This window comes from Ptychodera flava, chromosome 4 (genome assembly GCF_041260155.1).
Source record: "Ptychodera flava strain L36383 chromosome 4, AS_Pfla_20210202, whole genome shotgun sequence".
In the NCBI taxonomy this organism is placed as follows: Eukaryota; Metazoa; Hemichordata; class Enteropneusta; family Ptychoderidae; genus Ptychodera; species Ptychodera flava.
This window is the reverse complement of record NC_091931.1, coordinates 46,886,186-46,908,130: the sequence shown is the minus strand read 5'-3', so window position 1 is coordinate 46,908,130 and position 21,945 is coordinate 46,886,186. Positions and strand designations below refer to the sequence as shown.

At 36.9% G+C, this 21,945-nt stretch overlaps 2 protein-coding genes across 5 annotated transcripts in view; one reads left to right on the top strand and one right to left on the bottom strand.

Annotated features, from left to right (window-relative positions):
- LOC139131985 (WD repeat-containing protein 17-like) overlaps positions 1-21,945 on the bottom strand; it is an 82,903-nt gene that overhangs the window by 40,143 nt on the left and 20,815 nt on the right. The gene's annotated exons all lie outside the window — the stretch shown is intronic.
- Positions 1,355-4,848, top strand: LOC139131983 (tubulin beta-4 chain-like). The gene is made up of 4 exons (XM_070698332.1): positions 1,355-1,782; positions 2,588-2,807; positions 3,132-3,247; positions 3,374-4,848. Exons 1-4 carry the CDS (start codon positions 1,726-1,728, stop codon positions 4,325-4,327), a joined length of 1,347 nt encoding a protein of 448 aa, XP_070554433.1. The 5' UTR covers positions 1,355-1,725; the 3' UTR covers positions 4,328-4,848.

Here is a 21,945-nt window from a genome sequence, read left to right as displayed (position 1 = left end):
TGTAATCTGAGCATTGCTGACATACATATTTGTAAGCTGTATCATTGCGAAAAAATATTCATACTCAATATCTCATATATTTTTACAGTCTAAAAGAAAGAAAATAAAGAAACTTTCAATTTTGCAGACATGAACACAAAAACTAATATTGACATAAATTGTTTGCATAGTGTTGATCTACTGCAATAATAAAATTTTTAAATAATTCTACTAAGATTGACACTTCATGTACTATTCACTTGGCTTTTCCTTCGAAATGTTAGAGATTACTAAAAACATTGTCCGATAATCCTGATATGTACAAAAACTTATTGAAATATCTAAAAGACTGTATATTTCAACTTTCATTATTTTATCAGAGTCTGCAATCACCAATCATTGCTGCAGCAACTATCAGGATCACTTGGAGCATTGATGGTGATAGTGCTTTACTTATCTCAATGACAAATCGAAAATGGTGTCTGCATTGGAAACTACCGGTACTGGCAAACCCTGTCACCAATGGAAAATTACTATATTCCTAAAGTGAGCATCGTTCTTGTAAAATGCTGGTATCAAAATTTCATTATGAAAAAGACATTTGCAGTCCTGTATTGACTACAAAGTAAAATGTTCCACATGTTTCAATAAAAATCTTCACTGTGAATCCAGATTTTTAATTTTAGGCAAACAGTGTATTCTAAAGTGACTCTGAAAAACTGAGCGATGGACACAAACTGGTCTAGACAAACAAGGAGCCCTTCCTTTCACTGTGGTCACTCATGCATACAGTGATACCATTGAGGATTATAGCGTAAAGGTTGCATCTGGTCAAAAAGAGGACAGAACTCACGGTTGGAATTGCCAATGCTTTGATGTTAATCTTACCCAGAGTACAAACAGTACTGTACAACAATGAACAAATTTGTAGCAGAAATAACTGTTCATTATCAGTGAAATAATTTATCCATAAAGAATATTTTCCACATCCCAATAAATTGACATAAAATTTGATGACTTTAGCAAGTACAATTTGGCATCTGGATAGCACAGGGGTACCACCATCCCGCAGGGGAAACAGCAGTTTGGCAATTACATTCACGAGTGGTAGAAGAGCATTTTTCAATCTCAGTTTAAATCCTTGAACAGCGTTGAATAGAGTCATTGTGCGGGCATCTCATGATTTTAATGGGTATCCATGACAACACATTTGGGAGGTCAAATCCCCACCGTTCTGAACTTAAAAGGGTTAAGAGGAAACCACTGATTCTGTCATTTGAATAACAATACAAAATGGCAATCACTATCCATATGCAAATTTATACAGACATTTCTTTGTCTTCCTGTGCAAAACGGTTTCCATTTCATCTATTAGATGAAAGGAACACATCACCATGGTGGATGAATTTTATTCCTACAGATGACGTCTGTCAAAAATATGTCCTTCATCATCACTCTACTCAAATCAAATATCATGCTTTGCTTGCAAGAAATCCACAAATCCAAACTTGACCATGTATTTCACTGCAAACACACTTGCTTTGACTGATTCAGGAGTGTTTTACATTCAAGCATACGGAACTACATTTTGACAGTGCACTAATACACATGAGTTATGAGGTTTACAGGGCATTAAAATAATCAGTAATTTTGGATACATTTTCCAGGTAGGCTGTTTTTCCGAAAACATTCACTTCAAGCATTCTCTAGGCTGGTTGTCTGTAGCCTTCAAGATACAGAATCAAAATGCGTGAAATTGTTCACCTGCAAGCTGGCCAATGTGGTAACCAAATTGGAGCCAAGGTAAGTTCTTGTATGATTGACACACCTTTATTGGCCTAAATCTATTGTGATAGGAAAATGAAATTTAAAAATTGCATCGTAAAATTATATCAGTTCTATGCATGATCTAAATTTTTTCATGTCCCATCATATTTAGTTTACTTCTTTCCCAGCACTACTTTTAGTAATAGTAATAATTTGGTGAAACTAATTTTTAATGAGAAAAATTGTCTTTGATGATTGGATTGATATTATGAAATAAAACACTGATATCAAACATGTGCACAATCTGAACAGATGTCCTGATTTTCCTGATGTTTTTCACAAATGGATCAACATAATGCTCAATTGGCAGATTTCAATGTAGATGTGAACAAAACAGAACACAACTGATGAATCCCGATTAGTTTTTGAAGTTCAACAAGATGGCCATGGTTGCCAACTAATGTTCTTGACAACAACACCTCGGTCATGGTACCTTTTAGGAGAGTTGAAATTATCACACAGCAATGGAACTTTCTTGCAGCCTATGACACACAATCTCTATAACATTTCAATTTTTCAATAGCAATAGTTAGTTTTTGCCTATTTTGACTTCTACACAATGTCAGATGACAATAACAGATAGAGACCAATGTTTATTTTGACAACTGTAGAGCGCCCTCAACTAAAGAACTGGAGTGTAGCCCTCTACCAAGGTCAAATTCAATATATTCATTATCCAACAAGGCCATAACCTTGACCAATCTACCAATTTATACCACTAAATATGTTTTAGTTGCATTCATTAACAAGCAACTGAAAATAATTCTCTCCTTGTTTCTAGTTTTGGGAAGTAATTTCTGATGAACATGGCATTGACCCAACTGGCACCTATCATGGAGACTCTGATCTTCAACTTGAAAGAATCAATGTTTACTACAATGAAGCTACTGGTGGGAAATATGTACCCCGTGCTGTCTTAGTAGATTTGGAACCTGGAACCATGGACTCTGTCCGTTCTGGACCATTTGGTCAAATCTTCAGACCAGATAACTTTGTCTTTGGTAAGTTGACTTCAGCATTTGCAAAACTGTGGTATCAATGCTTACTTTGAAAAGAATGATTGATGGTCATGCAGAGTTTTTCCAGAGGTGGCATAAAGTGACAATTGTACAGTCAAACAAGAACAAGTAAGCACAAGTAGAGTAACCAGTGTTTGATAAGTTTAGCACACTGAAAATGTGAAAAGGCTGCACAAAAAGTGCTATGATGAAAAACAAATCTTTCAGGATGACAAGAATATATAGTCACTAATTTTATAAAAAGAATCATTCTAAGTTCATTTCTCTGGTGATGTCTCAACAGAGATTTCATAAATGCTATTTCAGGTCAGAGTGGTGCTGGTAACAACTGGGCCAAAGGTCACTACACAGAAGGAGCTGAGCTGGTTGATTCTGTACTTGATGTTGTAAGGAAGGAAGCTGAGAGCTGTGATTGTCTGCAGGTTAGTTTATGCCTAATTTTTATATCATTGAGATGAAAATACTTTTATATGTACATGCTTTCAAAATGGAAATTTGCAGTTGGGTATAAACTAACCACTGTTTTGTTTATTGTTGATTCTCTGTAGGGTTTTCAACTGACTCACTCCCTTGGAGGAGGTACTGGTTCTGGTATGGGTACATTACTTATCAGTAAGATCCGGGAAGAATATCCAGACCGTATCATGAACACATTCAGTGTTGTACCATCACCTAAGGTATCTGACACTGTGGTTGAACCCTACAATGCAACTCTCTCAGTACATCAGCTGGTAGAAAACACAGATGAAACATTCTGTATCGACAATGAAGCCCTCTATGACATCTGTTTCAGAACCTTGAAACTGACAACACCAACCTATGGTGATTTGAATCATCTGGTATCTGCTACCATGAGTGGTGTCACTACCTGCCTGCGTTTCCCTGGTCAATTGAATGCCGATCTCCGTAAACTGGCTGTCAACATGGTACCATTCCCACGTCTTCACTTCTTCATGCCTGGCTTTGCCCCACTTACCAGCCGTGGTAGCCAGCAATACCGTGCCTTGACCGTACCAGAGCTGACCCAACAGATGTTTGATGCCAAGAACATGATGGCTGCCTGCGATCCTCGTCATGGTCGCTACCTCACCGTAGCCGCCATGTTCCGTGGTCGTATGTCCATGAAGGAAGTTGATGAGCAGATGTTGAATGTCCAGAACAAGAATAGCAGCTACTTTGTTGAATGGATCCCAAACAACGTCAAGACCGCTGTCTGTGACATCCCACCTCGTGGCCTGAAAATGTCTGTCACCTTCATTGGCAACAGCACCGCCATCCAAGAGCTTTTCAAGCGTGTATCCGAGCAGTTCACCGCTATGTTCCGTCGCAAGGCTTTCTTGCATTGGTACACTGGTGAAGGTATGGATGAAATGGAATTCACTGAAGCTGAGTCCAACATGAATGATCTGGTGTCTGAATACCAACAATACCAAGATGCAACAGCTGAAGAGGAGGGTGAGTTTGATGAAGAGGAGGGAGAACAGGAAGAGGAAGCTGCATAAAACTAAAACACAAAGAAACTACTACAAACAACTCATTATAGCAATATTAATACTCTCTCAAAAATATAGCAAATTACAGAACACAATAAAACAAATGTCTTAGATCTCCAACTTTTCAGATCAGTTTTCTCTCACTTCTCTATTTTTTTGAACAATTCATGAGTCAAAGCCATGTGGAAAGTAAACTCATATCATATCTGAGGCCTGTGTAGTGTTTAAATACAGAAAACAAAAGTGCACTTAGTTTATAAACAACAGTACAACTTACCAAATGTACAAACATTTTCACAATTAAAGTTGTGTTTTTATACTTTAGGTATAAATATGCCTGTATCAGATTATTCATAGTAGGTTTCCAATGGTGAAAGCAAAATGATTCAATTCTGAATGTGTCTACATCACTTTTCTCATTGGCTTTTACTTCTCTTGCTCTTTTGATGTCAATCAAGTCTTGTGTGAAGTTTTCTATTTTGTTTGGACAAATAAAGTTTTAAGCTTCATGCAAGCATGGACAAAGCAAATCTACAATGTCTTTGTTTGGTGATAATGTCTATTGACAGCAGATATCCCTGGAAATATTCAACAATAACTGACATTTACTAATAATTGACACCATAATCACTAACTTTTCACCCATTCAATATCACCGATAGGTATACTCTCCACTTATAATATGCATCAGTTGTGTTGAACTAAGACACCTGTAGTTAGACCTAGTGACTTGGATCCCTGCATACAAAACGCAAGAAATACTACACTGTACCAAGAATGATCATGATCTCGCGACAATGCATACACTCAACAACAAGACTGCTACAGTATTTATCAGATAACATGAGACTACACTGCAGACAGTGTCTTGTCTTGTCAGTGTCACAGTCAAGTACCATAGAATAGGTAAAAATTCAACACTTTTACCCACAGCTAACAGCTAAAGAATGAAGTGTACAGATTGAGTGGCTATGCTTAACAACCGCCAAACATCTCATGCTGCTGTGAAGTGAAATTACCGGTAAGGCTAAGCAGCACAAATAGCTGTCAACATTCTTAATGAAAGCTTTACAGACATCCAAGGCACGTCAATGTGTATGGTTTCCTAAGCACATACCCAAGCATCGAGAATAGGAATGAGTTTTAAACATATGTCACGGTATACCTTGCCAATCACTAGATAGTTGTTGAAGGAATGCAGTGACTAGGTATAGATAGGTACATTGAAATACAGACCAGTCAATGGAAGCTACTCCTGTCATACTTGCAGCATAAGGCAAAAAATACCGAATTTTTTTGTGATTATTGTTCTTGTAACTTTGAAAACTGAGGGCATCAGGTCTTTTTTTTTCCTTTATTAATAATCTGTTAATCCTCACCATGGTGTTCAAAGACAAGAGCCAACACCACCTAAATGATATCCAGTATTATACTGGTCCAGTAAAATTACCGGACTCCATGTCCAGTACTGCCTTCCTTCCATACACAACAAAAAATGCTTAAAATGGAAGAGAAAGCATTTTGCAATCAGAGCAAAATACAATAATTGTTGAAGTACCGTATTCTCAGACTAAAGTAAACTGTATTGCTCTTCCCAAACTGGAAACAAATCTATGATTTTTTATCTCTTTGGCTTAAATATTGATTGATTCTTGAAAATACATATCTTTTCTAAAAACACACCAGCTCAGCAAAGTCTGTCCTCATCCCAAACATCTTGCAAATGCAGATCTGATAGATAACAAGAGTTTATCCTAGGTAGAATAATGGCATGCCATGGGATATGGCAGTGTAAAGAATAATGATGGGTAATCAGGACTTGTTCTGAGACATATCAAGTATATGGTACACAGAATGATGGGAAATCAGGACTTGTTCGGAGACATATCAAGTATATGCTACACAGAATGATAGGTAATCAGGACTTGTTCTGAGACATATCAGGTATATGGTACACAGAATGATGGGTAATCAGCACTTGTTCTGAGACATATCGGGTATATGGTACACAGAATGATGGGAAATCAGTACTTGTTCTTAGTCTGGTTACCTGCCCCCTTTCTACGAAAAGGGTCAGGTATGCGCCATTCTATTCACGGCACTGATTGGACGACACTATGGAACATGTCGATTGGCTAAGGGGAGCACCTGCGTCTGCTGCGTCCGCTGCAGTGTTAGGCCTATACGTTATTTCAAAAACAAACAAAAAAAATAATTCGATTCTGTCATTTGGATGACGTACATGTACGCTCTTTCACAAATATATCACCTTGTAAGACATTTTGCATAATGAAACATTGATTTTTGAAGACTTGTGTAATGTTCATGTAACTGCCCCTCCAACTTTGTTGCTGAGTTACTGTCAAGGGCGCAGTCATTTCGAACATTCCAGCCTGACATCACGCGCCACGCGCATCCGCCATTTTGCCCAAAATCTGGGCAAAATGGCTGCCGCATACCTGACCCTTTTCGTGAGTGTAGCGCAGCCAACGGTAGAAAGGGGGCACAGTACTAGAGATTTCCCATAAAACATCACGATTTGTACCAACGTAGATTCCCCTGTGAAGTCTACCATGTCTCCCATGTGTAGACAAATTCCTGGACCACTTGTAAAAATTCTGAGAACGTACTTTTAAAAACACCTTTCTTCTCAATTCCCATTTTAAAGGATTAAGAAAATTGTGCTTGATTGAGAGAAGAGAAAGGATTTTTGTAAATTTTCACTGATCGTGTCCTCAGCCATACAGAATAAAGTGATGGAAAGTAGGGAGACTAGTTGCACCTGTTTTATGAAACAAAAGGATATTGATTTTTTCCAAATAGAAAAGACAAAGAAATTTACATGCTAACTATTTTTAGAGAATGACCCCTTCAGTTGGTAATAATTTGCTTCCCAAAACTGTGACATTTGTAGTACCTGAAGAATGTGACTTTTATTATTATTTAATGGTTTCTTTGAAATTTATACTACAATATTTCAACGTACTTTTAATAAATATAATTAATCAATTATCGTGAGACTTCACATTATTGCTTTTATACAGAACTGAAAAAGTTATAAGAAAACTAACGTCGTTGGTACAAATCGAACAGCATTGTGGGTAATTTATTGTACTGTGGGGGCAGGGAACCAGACTATACTTGTTCTGAGACATACCGTGTATATGCTACACAGAATGATAGGTAATCAGGACTTGTTCTGAGACATATCAGGTATATGGTACACAGAATGATGGGTAATCAGCACTTGTTCTGAGACATATCGGGTATATGGTACACAGAATGATGGGAAATCAGGACTTGTTCTGAGACATATGGTACACAAAATGATGACTAATCATGGCTGCCTGAGACAACCAAGTCCTGCATGAGTACGGGATGAGTACTCATCATTCTGTTACCATCCACATGATACATGAAATCATGGAAACTAAGGGCCTGCCACAGGTCATAATATACAGAATTACAGGTAGCCATGAATTGCCTTTGAAATTCTGACAAATCCTGGGAGAAAGAGAATAGAAAAACATGTTTTTTCTTGTTTAAGGGGGTGCTGCATCCAACACAGTGTATTTTACTCAAAAATAACTTTTTTGCAAATATTCATTCAATTTTAATTAATTTCTTAACCAAAGATTAAAAATATAGGTTGGGTTCACTTTTTAGCTTGCCGAGCAGTCTTAAAGGCGGAGCCTCCCTTTAAAAGGACGCCAAGGTATGGCGGCGTTCATCGTGTAAGTGGACACCAAACAGGCAACACGCAGGCAAACGCTCCAGAAAATGCAACTTTTAGTTTTCCCCGGCCGCAAAAACACAGACAGACTGCCAAGCGGTCAGCGCGAAGTTGATGCCGATCGATCTCTGTGGTTATATTCAAAGTCTAACGCGACTGGAAGACAATTTTTTAGGAAATTCGAGCGTCTGTGGTGGGGAATCAATGACCGTTGGCGAGTTGAACCGACCGTCAATCAAAAGCTTGCATAAACTCTGTTTGCAGGATTAGCAAAATGTGACAAAAGGTTGAGATCAGTTTGTGTAATTAATGTTATAGAAATCAAACATTGTACTGGCCAAGTTTTGACTGGGAGGAGAACTCCACTAATGCGAGAACCTGGGATTGAAAAGTGCGGCTTTAAGTTGCATGATATAGAAGTGTTAATTTATGCAAATGTTTTTAAATCACCCGATTTCCTGGCTTCTTTTTTTCCCAATTTCAAATTTTCCAAAAGAATTTAACTCCTTAAGTCCAAAAATATTACAGTATAACTGCAGATGCATGAAGCAATCGCTCAGTGACTGTCTGACTTGTCTAGCATAACTGTAATTCCACATATTAAAGATTTACTGTTCATCCACATCCAAGTTTGGTGACAAAATAAAACAACTGCACAGGTTTGTTTCATATGTCCTTACATTAATGGTAACCATTTGTAGAATTCAGGATTCTATATTTTGTTACACTTCACGTAACTATAAATAATCATATAATGATGCATTATTAATAAGCTAAGTCTCATAGTAACGTATAGCAGGTGTTCTGTAGCTGTGTGGTCACACAAAGTACACTATAGCAGTTCACAACTCTGTGATATACAGCACAATGCCACATGTTAAGTTCCCAGGCTGTGTGGTCATACACAGTACATGACACAAGTTCACAACAACATAGAATCCATGAATCATACAGGAAGAACGCTGAACTTGTTTGATTATTGTAACATATGAAATTCTACTAAAGGATGAATACTGTAAATGGATTCAAGGTTGCCATAGGTGCCATACCAGTTCATCTTTTACTATGGCAACAAGATCCTAGTTACTAGGCAACACCTAGTGTACATAAAGCAACAGACTACTTGTAAGTGTTTGCAATAAAATACTCACTAGGTCTGTGCAAACTGTTGTTGTTATACTGGTACGGTATATTGTCTCTTCAATTTCACATTGCCTTCAAAATACTCCTGGTATTTCAATCACTCAAACGTAACAAAAATACTGAACTTTGTAATCACTGTCAACAATGATTCTTATGCAGCAGGTTTCTTCAGTTCATGCAAATTTTGACAAAATTTTGATAAATATCAGTAACATGAGTAATTTTAGATCTGAGAACAAAGTTGACCCATTTGAGGCAATATTCCCCCCGCAAGTTTTTGAAAAATCAAAAGAGTACAAATATTTTATCGCCTATAACAGGTGAATTTTACAAATGTAAATGTCAAAATGTATCATTTGTACTGCTTTCTGTAAATTACCTCTAAATGGATACTTATTTTATCAATATTAACCTTCAAAATGTACCAGAGTTTCAGATTTTTAGATTTCCCAGTCTTTGAGCTTGAGTGCTAGTGCAAAATGAGCCAACACTGAATTCTATTGCCCTATTCTATTTGTTTCCTTCTGCCATTTTGCAAAAACCAGCGTGTGGTCCAAAATTCATATTGAGTATCATCATTAACTTCCCATTTCCCCATAAATTGCAGGATAAGTGCAATCATTGGATCATAATGTACAAAATGACCGGTGTATCAAATATTCTGATTACATCCTGTCTCACTTCCACATCTATTTTCTATTTTTTTCCCATCAAGGCCTTCAACTCTGTCTGACATCAAATTACAAAATAGAATGGCTTTTGAATATCTGTTACAACTTTCAATTTTCACTTATTTTATGCCACTCTATAATATTTTGAAATCGTGGCATAATAATTGTGAACAGTCAATCTGAAAATATATCATAACCTTATTCATCAGCTTATGCAACTTAGTGCTGCACAATGAAAGATGATAGCATAACATATTACATTCCATTGTAATCACTTTTGTTTGCTCATTAATGATTGATAGTCAACAAATTTTCAAAACAGCAAGTGACAGTTCTGTTGTTTTTCCTTGACTCCGACATATTTTCATTTTATACCAATATAAGATAACAAGCAACTGATGCAGTTATTGGTGTGGTGGCAGTTGATCAAATTTGCACTGGTGATTGTAATCTCATGGATCTTGCCAGGCCAAAAAATGTGTTCAATTGAAATTAACAGCTTAATGGTATATCAGTAACTAATGAGGTATTGGCACTTATTGAGAAAGTTAACAATGAAACAGTTTACCACTAATTCCATTATAATGGGTTCAAGCACTGATAACTTCGTAATCACAAATAACATACTTGGTGAGTAGTATTGTAAGACCTCATTTTTTAATTACCCTTGTGATGGTATGAAATTGGTTCATCTTCTTCTAGATAAATTAGCATATCTAAAGAGTTATCTGTCAGATGTATGATATAAAATGTAGCAGTCTTTTTTATATGCAAATACAATACAATACAACAGTTGCAATGCTGCATATGTTCAAGAGCATTCCAATTCCTGACAACATCAAAATACAAACAAATTTGCACAGACACGTCACTAAACTACAGTCTGATTCAAATGAGACTTCAGATATCTTAGAAGATTTCCTCATATAAAGCATTATGGATGTTGAACATATTCTTTGACAAAGTTGATAACAAATTTTCCCTAAAAATAGTGTAATAATAATAATGGTGACATTGCAAAAAATGTTTTAGTAGCCTTGTGTGTGTAATAATATCTTTTTAATGTTGATTCAGAAAAACTGATGTTGAAAAACGCTATTATAGCACTTTGACCTTTCAATATCAGAAAATCAAGGAGGACTCAGGAGGTGTTGTAACAGACAAACAGTATGAATTTTAATGCTAGTAGCAAAACATATATGACCTCATCTGGCTCCCTTCAATTTCTCCCAAATTAGCATCACTATGGTAACATTTACTATGGTTACAAATCTGGCCTAGAGGGCAGTACTAAACATGCCTACACTATATAATACAGAGAGATGTAAAGGATAGGGTATCTGCCAATATTGCATAAAGACTGCTGTTGATGTACCTCAGGCCTATACCATAAACCCAAAACTCATCATGAAATATACATGTATTCAATTCTCTGGCACATTTTTCATTTTACAACAAATGTTCACTTTACCAGCTGTGGTTCATATTGCATTGATAGACATGCATATATTTTGCAATTGTATCTTGTGGTAAAATCTTGGATTGGTATATGAGAACCGCAATGGATCAGTAAGTAAACTTAGACACAATAAAAGTTATAGAAACTACCAACAGTCAAAGTGATATATGAGAACTGCAATGGACCAATAAGTAAACTTAGACACAATAAAAGTTATAGAAACTACCAACAATCAAAGACACTATGTTATTTGGAATGAAAGTTGTTTGAAAATGCACACCAGACAACCTCTATACCCACCAACCAAACATGAAGATGGATTTGACGTCTGTGAACCTGAAGATCCTAGACCAGGTCTTCATTTGCAACAGTGTCATACAGTACCGGTAGGTTTTCCTATTAGCCGTCATTTCATGATAAAACGCTTCAAAGAATAAATTATGAATTGTAACACTGCTTAAGATTAGCCCAGCATACAACATTCTCACAAACACTTCATTATAAACAGTATTATATAATGTATTTTCCATTTCATCTAGAGTACACCACCACTGTTGATAAAACTGCCAGTGAGAACCACATTGCAAAAGCACGTACTGAATTCACAGAAATGTTATCTCTAACTGTATGTCCAACATTGTTGGTGTGATTCATGTACATATCCTGTCAACATCATACACAGATACTATTGTATTCCCCTATGCTTGCTACACACTTACCAACATCACACCTGTCTCCTGACTGTGACACCACACCTATAGCCTCACTGTGACACCACACCTATAGCCTCACTGTGACACCCCACCTATAGCCTCACTGTGACACCACACTTATAGCCTCACTGTGACACCACACCTATAGCCTCACTGTGACACCACACCCATAGCCTAACTGTGACACCACACCCATAGCCTCACTGTGACACCACACCTATAGCCTCACTGTGACACCACACCCATAGCCTCACTGTGACACCACACCTATAGCCTCACTGTGACACCGCACTTGTAGCCTCACTGTGATACCACACCCATAGCCTCACTGTGACACCACACCTATAGCCTCACTGTGACACCGCACTTGTAGCCTCACTGTGATACCACACCTATAGCCTCACTGTGACACCACACCTATAGCCTCACTGTGACACCACACTTGTTGCCAATCTCCACACACAGTGGGGCAGCAGTGCTGCCTGGATAATTCAAACCAAGCTAGAGGGTTTCTGAGTCGTTGACCGCACGCCCCACCAATCTCTGCATGCTGCAGGCAAATTTTAATATTCTAAACTAAGACTTCTTTCAGTATTGTGCGCGCAAAATTGGCTCAATAAACATGGCAGAAATAGCAGATTTTGATAGGAGCTATCTAGCTAGAGATTGCAATTTCTGCACAATGGAAAAAATAATACATTAAACGCTGGTAAAAATAATAAACACACTGTAATCTGCTAAAACTTTGAAAATGAAGTCTGCAAAGCTTACAGCCGTTGGGGCATACATTTTGAATCATCAATTCACATCCACGTAACCTAGAGCAAAGTCTATGTTTTGTTTGAGTGTCAATATTGAAACTTGTGTATTATTTATTTATCTATTTTTTTTTGGTTCGAAGTATTATATATAAAAAAGACATAAAATGTATATCATGGCAAACGCAGATTACCAAAAAAGTTGGTGAAATACGTCGCATGTGGCAGAGATCTAGATATCAGTGTGGCTACTGCTGAGACTCCCTGGCTATATTTTAATTGTCCACACTGCTACAATCTCTGTTTGGAGATAGTCTGGTTCCCTGACCCATTTCCCCGGTAGAGGGCGTGGGGAAATATAGGGTCAGGTACCGGCTAATGTAAACATGGACGCTATTGGGTTAAAATAAAACAAGCTGTGATTGGATGAAAGTAACACCTGTAACTTTTTCTCATCTTTCTTGGGTTTCGTACTTTCAGGCTCACTTGACACCAACTTCTTGTTTGTACCACAAAGCCGTGGAGGTAGAAAGAAAGACTTTCTACCTCCATGATTTAGCCACTGTGATTTAGCACACCTCTTAATACTTTTAGAACGTCGACATGATGCCTCGCATTTTTCATGAAATTCGGACACCATTCTATCCATCAAAATCAATCGTCGTTCACAGTTCTAACAAAGTTTGCTTTCAATTAGCTGTGATATCACAGCAGTACTTGTGGCGTGTATCGAGCGTGCTGGGGTCATTGGGGTCACGCCACAGTCGGTGATGACCTCAATGACCCCAGCGCGTTCAATACACGCCACAAGTACTGCTGCGATATCACAGCCAGCCTTCAATCATCTCTATTTCCCCGTACTTCTGGATTAATCCTTTCAGTATATGTTTCCCGTCTCGTGTGTCAATGTTTTTGGTTCGGATACCAGTGTTCGAACATAATTCTGATCCAGTCGAATTTTGACCGGCGTTTTCATGGCAGCAGCCATATTTGTTGTAGCATGTTCTGTCAGGTGACTAACCTCCGCCATCTTGAACAAAATTCTGTTCAAGATGGCTACCTGGTACCTGACCCTATATTTCCCCACGCCCTCTACCGGGGAAATGGGTCAGGGAACCAGACTATGTTTGGAGATTGACTTTTGGCCTCACTGTGACACCACACTTGTGGCCCCACTGTGACACCACCATATATGGATTCACTTTTAAGCCCTATGATGACAATATACCTAGCGGCTACTTTCACATCAAACACAAGATAATTCACCTGACCAGCAGAGTCCATTAAGTTCAACAAGTGAACATTTCTCTTATCTCAGTATCCATCTCCATTTTTGTTTTGTTCCATGAATAATCTCATTACCCATAGGATAGTGACCATGATCTGAAAGTTGCTTTTTCTTAAATGAAATCAAAAGCTTTACACCAGCAGACATCTTTCAGTTTTCATGTTTGATTCCAAGGAATTACAAATCACATGAGCCACAAAATATGCTTCTAAACAATGGTGATTTTTTTTACTTGGTAAAATTTCAGGAAGGATTAGGTGAGTGGACTTCTTAAAGCTATATGCTGTACTTTGAAGTTTGACACAAGCCATTTTTAAAAGAAATTGACATGAAGTTGCAGGAGTGGTATAGTAATTGATGACAAAGCAAAGATGTATGGTACGTGTATGACAGACAAAACCTTGTTAACAATAATATCACACAGTACATGATTGGCAGGTGCTCTACAATGGAAACTGACTGGTGATTACATCTCTACATCATCAAGAGGTTTACGATGAAAATATAGATAAGAAGTCACCATGGAAACTGACAGGTAGAAATACACAGTACTTGAAGAAATATCATCAAAGATGCAATTTACAGACAAAGTATTGTCCCTGCCATCATCTGTCAATTACAGAGGCAACCTGTTACCTTTCATATGTTTGTTATCAAAGAGATATTTCACGATGTGATACACTAATTGTTCTACATTTGTACTTATTGAATTCATAAATTGCAACTCTTTCTCTTTTAAGTCATCACTAGTATATACCTCTAAATCAGAGTTAAAAATTCAATTTATCACAAGTTTTCTCTGAACTACAGTTCCTGCCAAGGCTTATTTGTACGCTAGTTGCACAGTGTCTCCGAGTGCTCTCGCAATGGAATTTCATGTTTTGTTCAACTTGAGTTTCAGTCATTTTGATCGGTATTATATAGTTTTGGTAATGATAAACATCAAAACTTGTGGTGAAAGGCGCAATCTCAGAGCTGATTTTACTTCAGTGTTAGTGCTCGTTGGCAGCCCAGCTGCTACCACCATGGTAGGCTACACATACCGTTTTGGTAGAACCCGCGTTCTAGGTACATTGTAACTACATGACCAGATACATAACTCAATAAATTAGCATATATAGAGAAGATACAACATGGCTGCCTCTGTGGCCGTCAAGTCTTTTGGGCACCAAAACCGTAAGTTACTAACCAACTCAAAACCTCAGAGGGAACATTGCAGGTCTGAACAGAAAGTTTTTGAAACAAAAGGATAAATATTTGGATGGAATTTTTCAAAATGAAATTCCCCTTTATCACCTCCATTCTGTTTTCCGACTGACAAGTTACGGATATCTTGAAACACTGTGAAGACTTTCTCCTTCGTCTTCTAATATTCAGGAATACCTTATATCAGTTATTTTCATGTCAAAACAAATCACGCCTGGCTAAATTTGCACTATGAAAAAGATAAATGTAATACTAGTATTTAAGTAAAGCAGGAACATCATTGCTGAACTCTGCATTATCTGTGTCAGAAGATGACCTAGATACCTTGGATTAAAATGAGTTTCTTCAATTTTCATCTGATGACATGAATAACAAATGTTTTTATGATTCACAAAAATTGGCTATTCTCCATTTATTGCAAGATATCCATTACACCTTTGATACTCCATCAATAGGTTGGTTGTTATGAGAGATAAACAAGTAAATTTCCTATGTCCTTAGGATATATGTGATAGTTAAAGCCAAACCAGTGAATATTTTGCAGTTATTACCACTGCAGCAGAAATGCTGTTTCTTCTGTATTGCAAAACTGCTCCAAAACAACCATAGGGACATCTGATATGGTCAATGTGGAAGATTGCTCAGGGGTCATGCACTATCCAGCCACTGACTTACATATAGAAATTCAAGAACATCAACATGTGATGTTCCTAATTTCTTGGAACTACTACAACAAATCGACTTAATGAGAGAAGTAGATTTGAAAAATATATTGGGAAAATAGTGTCTCCAAGATAGATTTCTTCAAAAAATTGCCAATTTGATAAGAACCTTGACAGGCATTTGAATTGGTTGGTCAGAGTGTATGACTTTGTCTTTGTATCATAAAGGTCATTTGCAAAGGAACATTACAAAAATCTGACAAGGAAATGACATCGGTTTTCACAATGTACTTCTTTGAAGGCTGTAATTTATCATAGAGCACTATGATCTTCACAAAATTAAAAAGATTTATTTTTCTATGATTAACAAAACAAATCCCAACCACAAATACCGGTACAATGGGAACATCATTTTTTCTCATCATATTTCCTATGAACTTAATGCTGCCCACAACATACCGTAGGCAAATGTCTAGAAATGACAGTAATTTTAATATTAGGTAATCCCTACCTTTACTCATGTGAAAAACAAAAACATTTCAGCTAAAAAAATGTTGTTGCTAAGGATTATTGGCTTTACAATCATCTATAATACTATGACAGAAATTTGAAATATTTCAGATATACATAAAAGAGCAACAAATCTATGCAATGCCATGGAAATCAAAACTTAAATGATAACAACAGCTGACAGATGACATGCAAATGTATAATTCTGTGACCAATGATATATCGTTTCACAATGATGTTGCCAGGTAACAAGTGGTTTCTCGTCAAATAGCAAATCATCCAATTCATTTTATCTGTTCTGATGTATTACCTTACCTAATATACAACACTCTTAAAGGCATTTACTGTATTTCCACATCTACACTAGCAAGGGCAGAAATTACTAAAGCCACAGATGATATTAAGTATGATTCATGTTCTTTTACACAGGTCATGCGACAGTAAATTTGTCACATCAGTACAGTTATTTACTGATACATCCAATGCATTGTACTCACCAATATCACATCACTGGAAATAATGAAATTGCTGAAAACCCAAAACTTAAACTTTGCTGTGACCTGATAATATATAAATTACTATTTTCATATTTCTGTCAAAATTATGTGTTTTATGGATAAGAATGTCAAAGATGCACAACCCCTCTACATGTTATAGTCACAATGTTTCCAAATCAAAATGTGACCCATCATCTTTTATGATACATTTTGAAATTCAGAAATTCAAAGCTCTGCCCAGATACATATCAATTTAGAACATTTTGTAGAGTTAACTGTTTCCATCTGTGAGAACTATAGAATCTTTCAACAGCGTACATTTTTGCTTGTATCACTTTTAATTTGGAACACCTAATTGGGAAAGGTCAACAGTTGCCTACCTCTTGTGGTAGAAAGCTTCATTTTGGTTGTAAGGGAACCAATCACTTGCTTTTATGTTGAAAACTTTCACTTACTCAACAATTTAAAGTAGGATGTGATGGACATATTACAATAACCAAGATGACCATAATACACTAGTATGTGACGCTCATTTCAGTGTCTCTGACATTGTCTCTATGCTCAATCATGATACCTGACAATATACATTCACATCAGCATCAGCTTTCTCATTGTTTGCAAAACTGGATTGGTTTTTTCCTCTCACAGCATTTTATTACATATAGTAGCAGCAAATGAGGTCATCTTGGGGTCAAACCTTTGAGCTTGTATTACTTACTGTTGCAGCAAATGAGGTCATCCTGGGGTCAAACCTTTGGGCTTTTATTACTTACTGTTGCAGCAAATGAGGTCATCCTGGGGTCAAACCTTTGGGCTTTTATTACTTACTGTTGCAGCAAATGAGGTCATCTTGGGGTCAAACCAGGTCCTGCACTTTGGGATGCATAGCCATGTTTATAACTACATTCCAACTGTCATCATAATACTGCATATTCTTACAACAGACATAAAAGTAGGCTTATCATCAATAATAGCAGCATGAGCAACATTCCTTGTGCAGGCAACACATTGTTATCTTGTCCCTTGATATCATTATTAATCAAACTCTTCTGTATCAGTACTTTTACGTAGAATGCAGTTAAAGCAGTCATGAGACAACGCTGTAAACTGCTCCAGTTCTTGATCACCTCATTTGATGGTTAAATAATTTCTATAAAAGGAGACAGTTTGGTTTGTAGCAAGTATTGTGTACTTGCCGTACAATTGTATTCATATACAGTATTGTCTATTTCAGCTTGAGCTAAATGTGTAAACTTTTGAAGGCAGCTACAGAACCAGGCCCAGTATGCTAAAACGTGGTTGCGAGCCATAATGAAGAACGTGACGTGGTTCAATCACTTTTCCAAAACCAAATCATTTTTTGTTCTACCGGTATATCACATGAGTATGTCTCAGCCAATCATGATGACTGGATAATACATGAGGTATAATAATTTCTAATATCCTCCCTGAAGGTTAATTTGTCATGTGTCCTATCAGTAACAAGTCATCGCTGATGACACAGTCCCCACTCGCACCATCAACTGACATGCACATGCACACTACCATACAATGTCTGTGTGCCAAGTTTGAACGAAATCTGTTCAAAGACAGTTGAGTTATGGTTCAAAAACATGAAAGAATTGCTACAATATTGCTGTCCAGTGGCCATATTGGATCGTATCACGAAATAAATTGACCTGCATATATAAGCCATAGTACTTTATCTGAGTACCAACATTGAACAAAATTGGTTCAGAGATAGTTGAGTTATGGTTCAAAAACATGAAAAAATCACAACAAAATGCCCTCCCCCCCCCAAGCAATATTGGATCACATTGCGAAATAAATTGATGTGCATATGTACGCCACAGTACTTCATCCTTCCACACAGTTTGAAAAAAATCAGCTCAGGGGTGACAGAGAAACGGCTGCTGAAGGACTGACAAACGAACGGATGGACGGGACCCAATCTATATAAGTCCCTGCTGGACTGCGTCTGCGGGGACTAAAAAGCAGTAATAAACCAAAAACCTCTGGGTATTTTCACACACTTGACATTGTGTGTTCCTAGCTAGCAGGTATAGTCAACAAAAATTATATTTACAGTATCAGTATTCAGGAGCCTCCAAATGTTCAAGTCTTTGTCACAACAGAATTCATCATATGAGACATGTTACAGCTCACTAATTTTAATTAACTTGAACTGATGGTGAAATTGAACATGGCAAGATGAGAGAAAATAGTTCACGATCATTTGTTTGAAGATCCACAGAAATGTCAGATTACTATGCAAAAAATTTTATCAGTGCAATGAAACCCAACATACTACTCCTCAAAGCAGTGTGCCCTCTAAGCCTATTTGGCGCGCCATGACTCATGAATATTCTCTGTGACGCAAGAAAATTTTCAGATGAATAGGAAATTATACATTGTGACTCGAGAAAATTTCTCAAATTTTTCAATTGACTCAGAAGTTTCATGAAGTCCCTTTGTTGGAGGGCACACTGCCTCAAAGCATGTTAAGATACTCAGTATTCAGCTTATCAACTCAGCCTGTACAAGTGTAAACTGTATTGTTGTTGTTGACCAGTGAATTCTGGTGTGGACTAGAAACAATAACAGTGTATTGTAGATAAAGAGACACTGTATTGGCAAGCTACATAGCTGGTGTTTCAACATGGTTTGAAATTAAAATAAAATCTTTCAATTGACATACAAACAAAAATAGTGAAAGAAATGTCACAAGTTATAGCTACTAGCCCTTTAACTGCACAACTATATGTTGATTATATTCACCCAAGTCAAACGTCACAGGAAAGATGCCAAAAATACGGTACAGTAGAGTGGTTCTGTAGGTTTTATTCAGTCATAGTCTGGTTTTGGCAAAAATCTCTTTGGATTAAGATAATTGATACTTGCAACAAGTAACACAAAACTTGACCTGTTTGATGACAATTATATATATACCATGCACCATCTCACATCCAAAGGCAACATGAAATCAATTTGATCCATCTCATTGTGGAACTGTGACAGTTGTCATCTGTTACCATGACAACATTCCATTTCTCATTAATTTCACCTGATCTCACCACACTCCTTGAAAATGGCACTTGTCTCACTCAGCAGGCAGTTTCATATTCTCCAATTTATACCTTGACACAGCCACAAGAAAAACATTTATTTTATATCATTTTGTAGCTACTGATGTAAATTTTCCTGTGAACAGGAACTGATGAATAAGCGTAAACATTTAAATATCAGGAAATATCCATGAGTAATATTGAATTGCACTCAATCTGCAACTGACAGCCTTTAGAAAGAGACTGCTATTCTGTATTGTCTGGGGAAAAGGATCAGCTCATGGAAAGCAAATTGTAAAGAGAGAAACACATGACTTGTGAATGTAATGTGTTGGACAACTAATAAATAGAACTGCCAACTTAGTTGTGGAAAAGACTATTTATACATGTACCTGCCAACACAATATGTTGAACAATCACTAAATAGAACAGCCAAATAATTGTACCTGCCAATACAATATGGATTACCAATGAATGATACACTGACAGGCTCCAACTGTTTTTCTCAGTCTAGAAACATGGTTATTGGTAATGTGCCATTCACATCTCCTGATTATCAAACAACACTGTGATATCCTGGTATATATGAATTATAAAATTCCACTGAAAAAATTCATCAAAGCTTGGACCAACATCCATAAAATTGAGGATTAAAATTCACTAAAATAATGGAACAAATCCTTATTAAAAATTATGAATTGTGTTTGCATAATTTTGGAATGGAACTTTATCCACTCAGGATCATTGGATAGAACACAAAGACAGACTTTTATCCACATGGGATCATTGGATAGAACACAAAGACAGACTTTTATCCACATGGGATCATTGGATAGAACACAAAGACAGACTTAAATTTCAATCAGAGCAAAATGTCAAACAGAAATTCATCAACTGTTAAGACATTTTCCCATTGCTATCAAATTTAGCAATGGTAGTGTCAGCCATTTGATGCATAAATTGAGAAGTCTCTTATAAATTGATGAGCTAGGCTGTCACAATCTTGCATGCAGTGCTACAGAGAATAAAACATTAAAATTTCCGTTTTGCATGTTTTTCACTTTGTCATCATTCAGACAAGAGAACATTTTACAAATATTTAACAGTCTGCATACCACAAACTTCATGAAAATTGTTACTGTGTATGAAAAAAAAATCAGGACAATTATGTTCTAAGTTTTCAACAATACCAAAACGCTGTGTTCTTCACTTTACTTCATCAAGACATTGTGATTTCTCCAAGACATAGAAAAGCCCTAGCACTTCAATAACTGACTTTTGTCATTGCTATTTTGTATGAATACATCAGTGTATGTCACACCAATAAGGCATTTCTTGGAATTCTCCATTGTGATGTGCAGTGTGTCTAAAAGGAGTCGAACGGACAAAAGAGACATAGTTCCTGTGCATAAAATGACACACGTTCAGACTGAACTGCTATGTTTATATTGTCATGGCAACAAATCCCTGTGTAGCACTGATAGCCATGACAACCAGACCTTTAAAGTCCTCATAACATGCCATTGCCTAATCATTGTAAGGAGGAATAATAGAATTCATTGAAATATTATCATAACGAATGGGAAATATCCAAATCTTGTAATGTTACAGCTTCTTAAAACAGACAGATATAATTTTAGCTTGTCCTCTAGGACATCTGTGACACACAGAATGTGAGGAAGTGCCTGGCAAGAAGGTATTTGTCACTTGTAATGCTCCATTTGTCACTTGTAATGCTCCCATGAAAATTGAAGCTGAATTAAGAGCAACAATTAAGACCCTGGTTTAGTTTGACACATAGTCAATGATGACTGATCGACAGTGACAAGACCGTGGTTCAGTTTGACACATTGTCAATGATGACTGATTGACAGTGACATGACCATGGTTCAGTTTGACACATTGTCAATGATGACTGATTG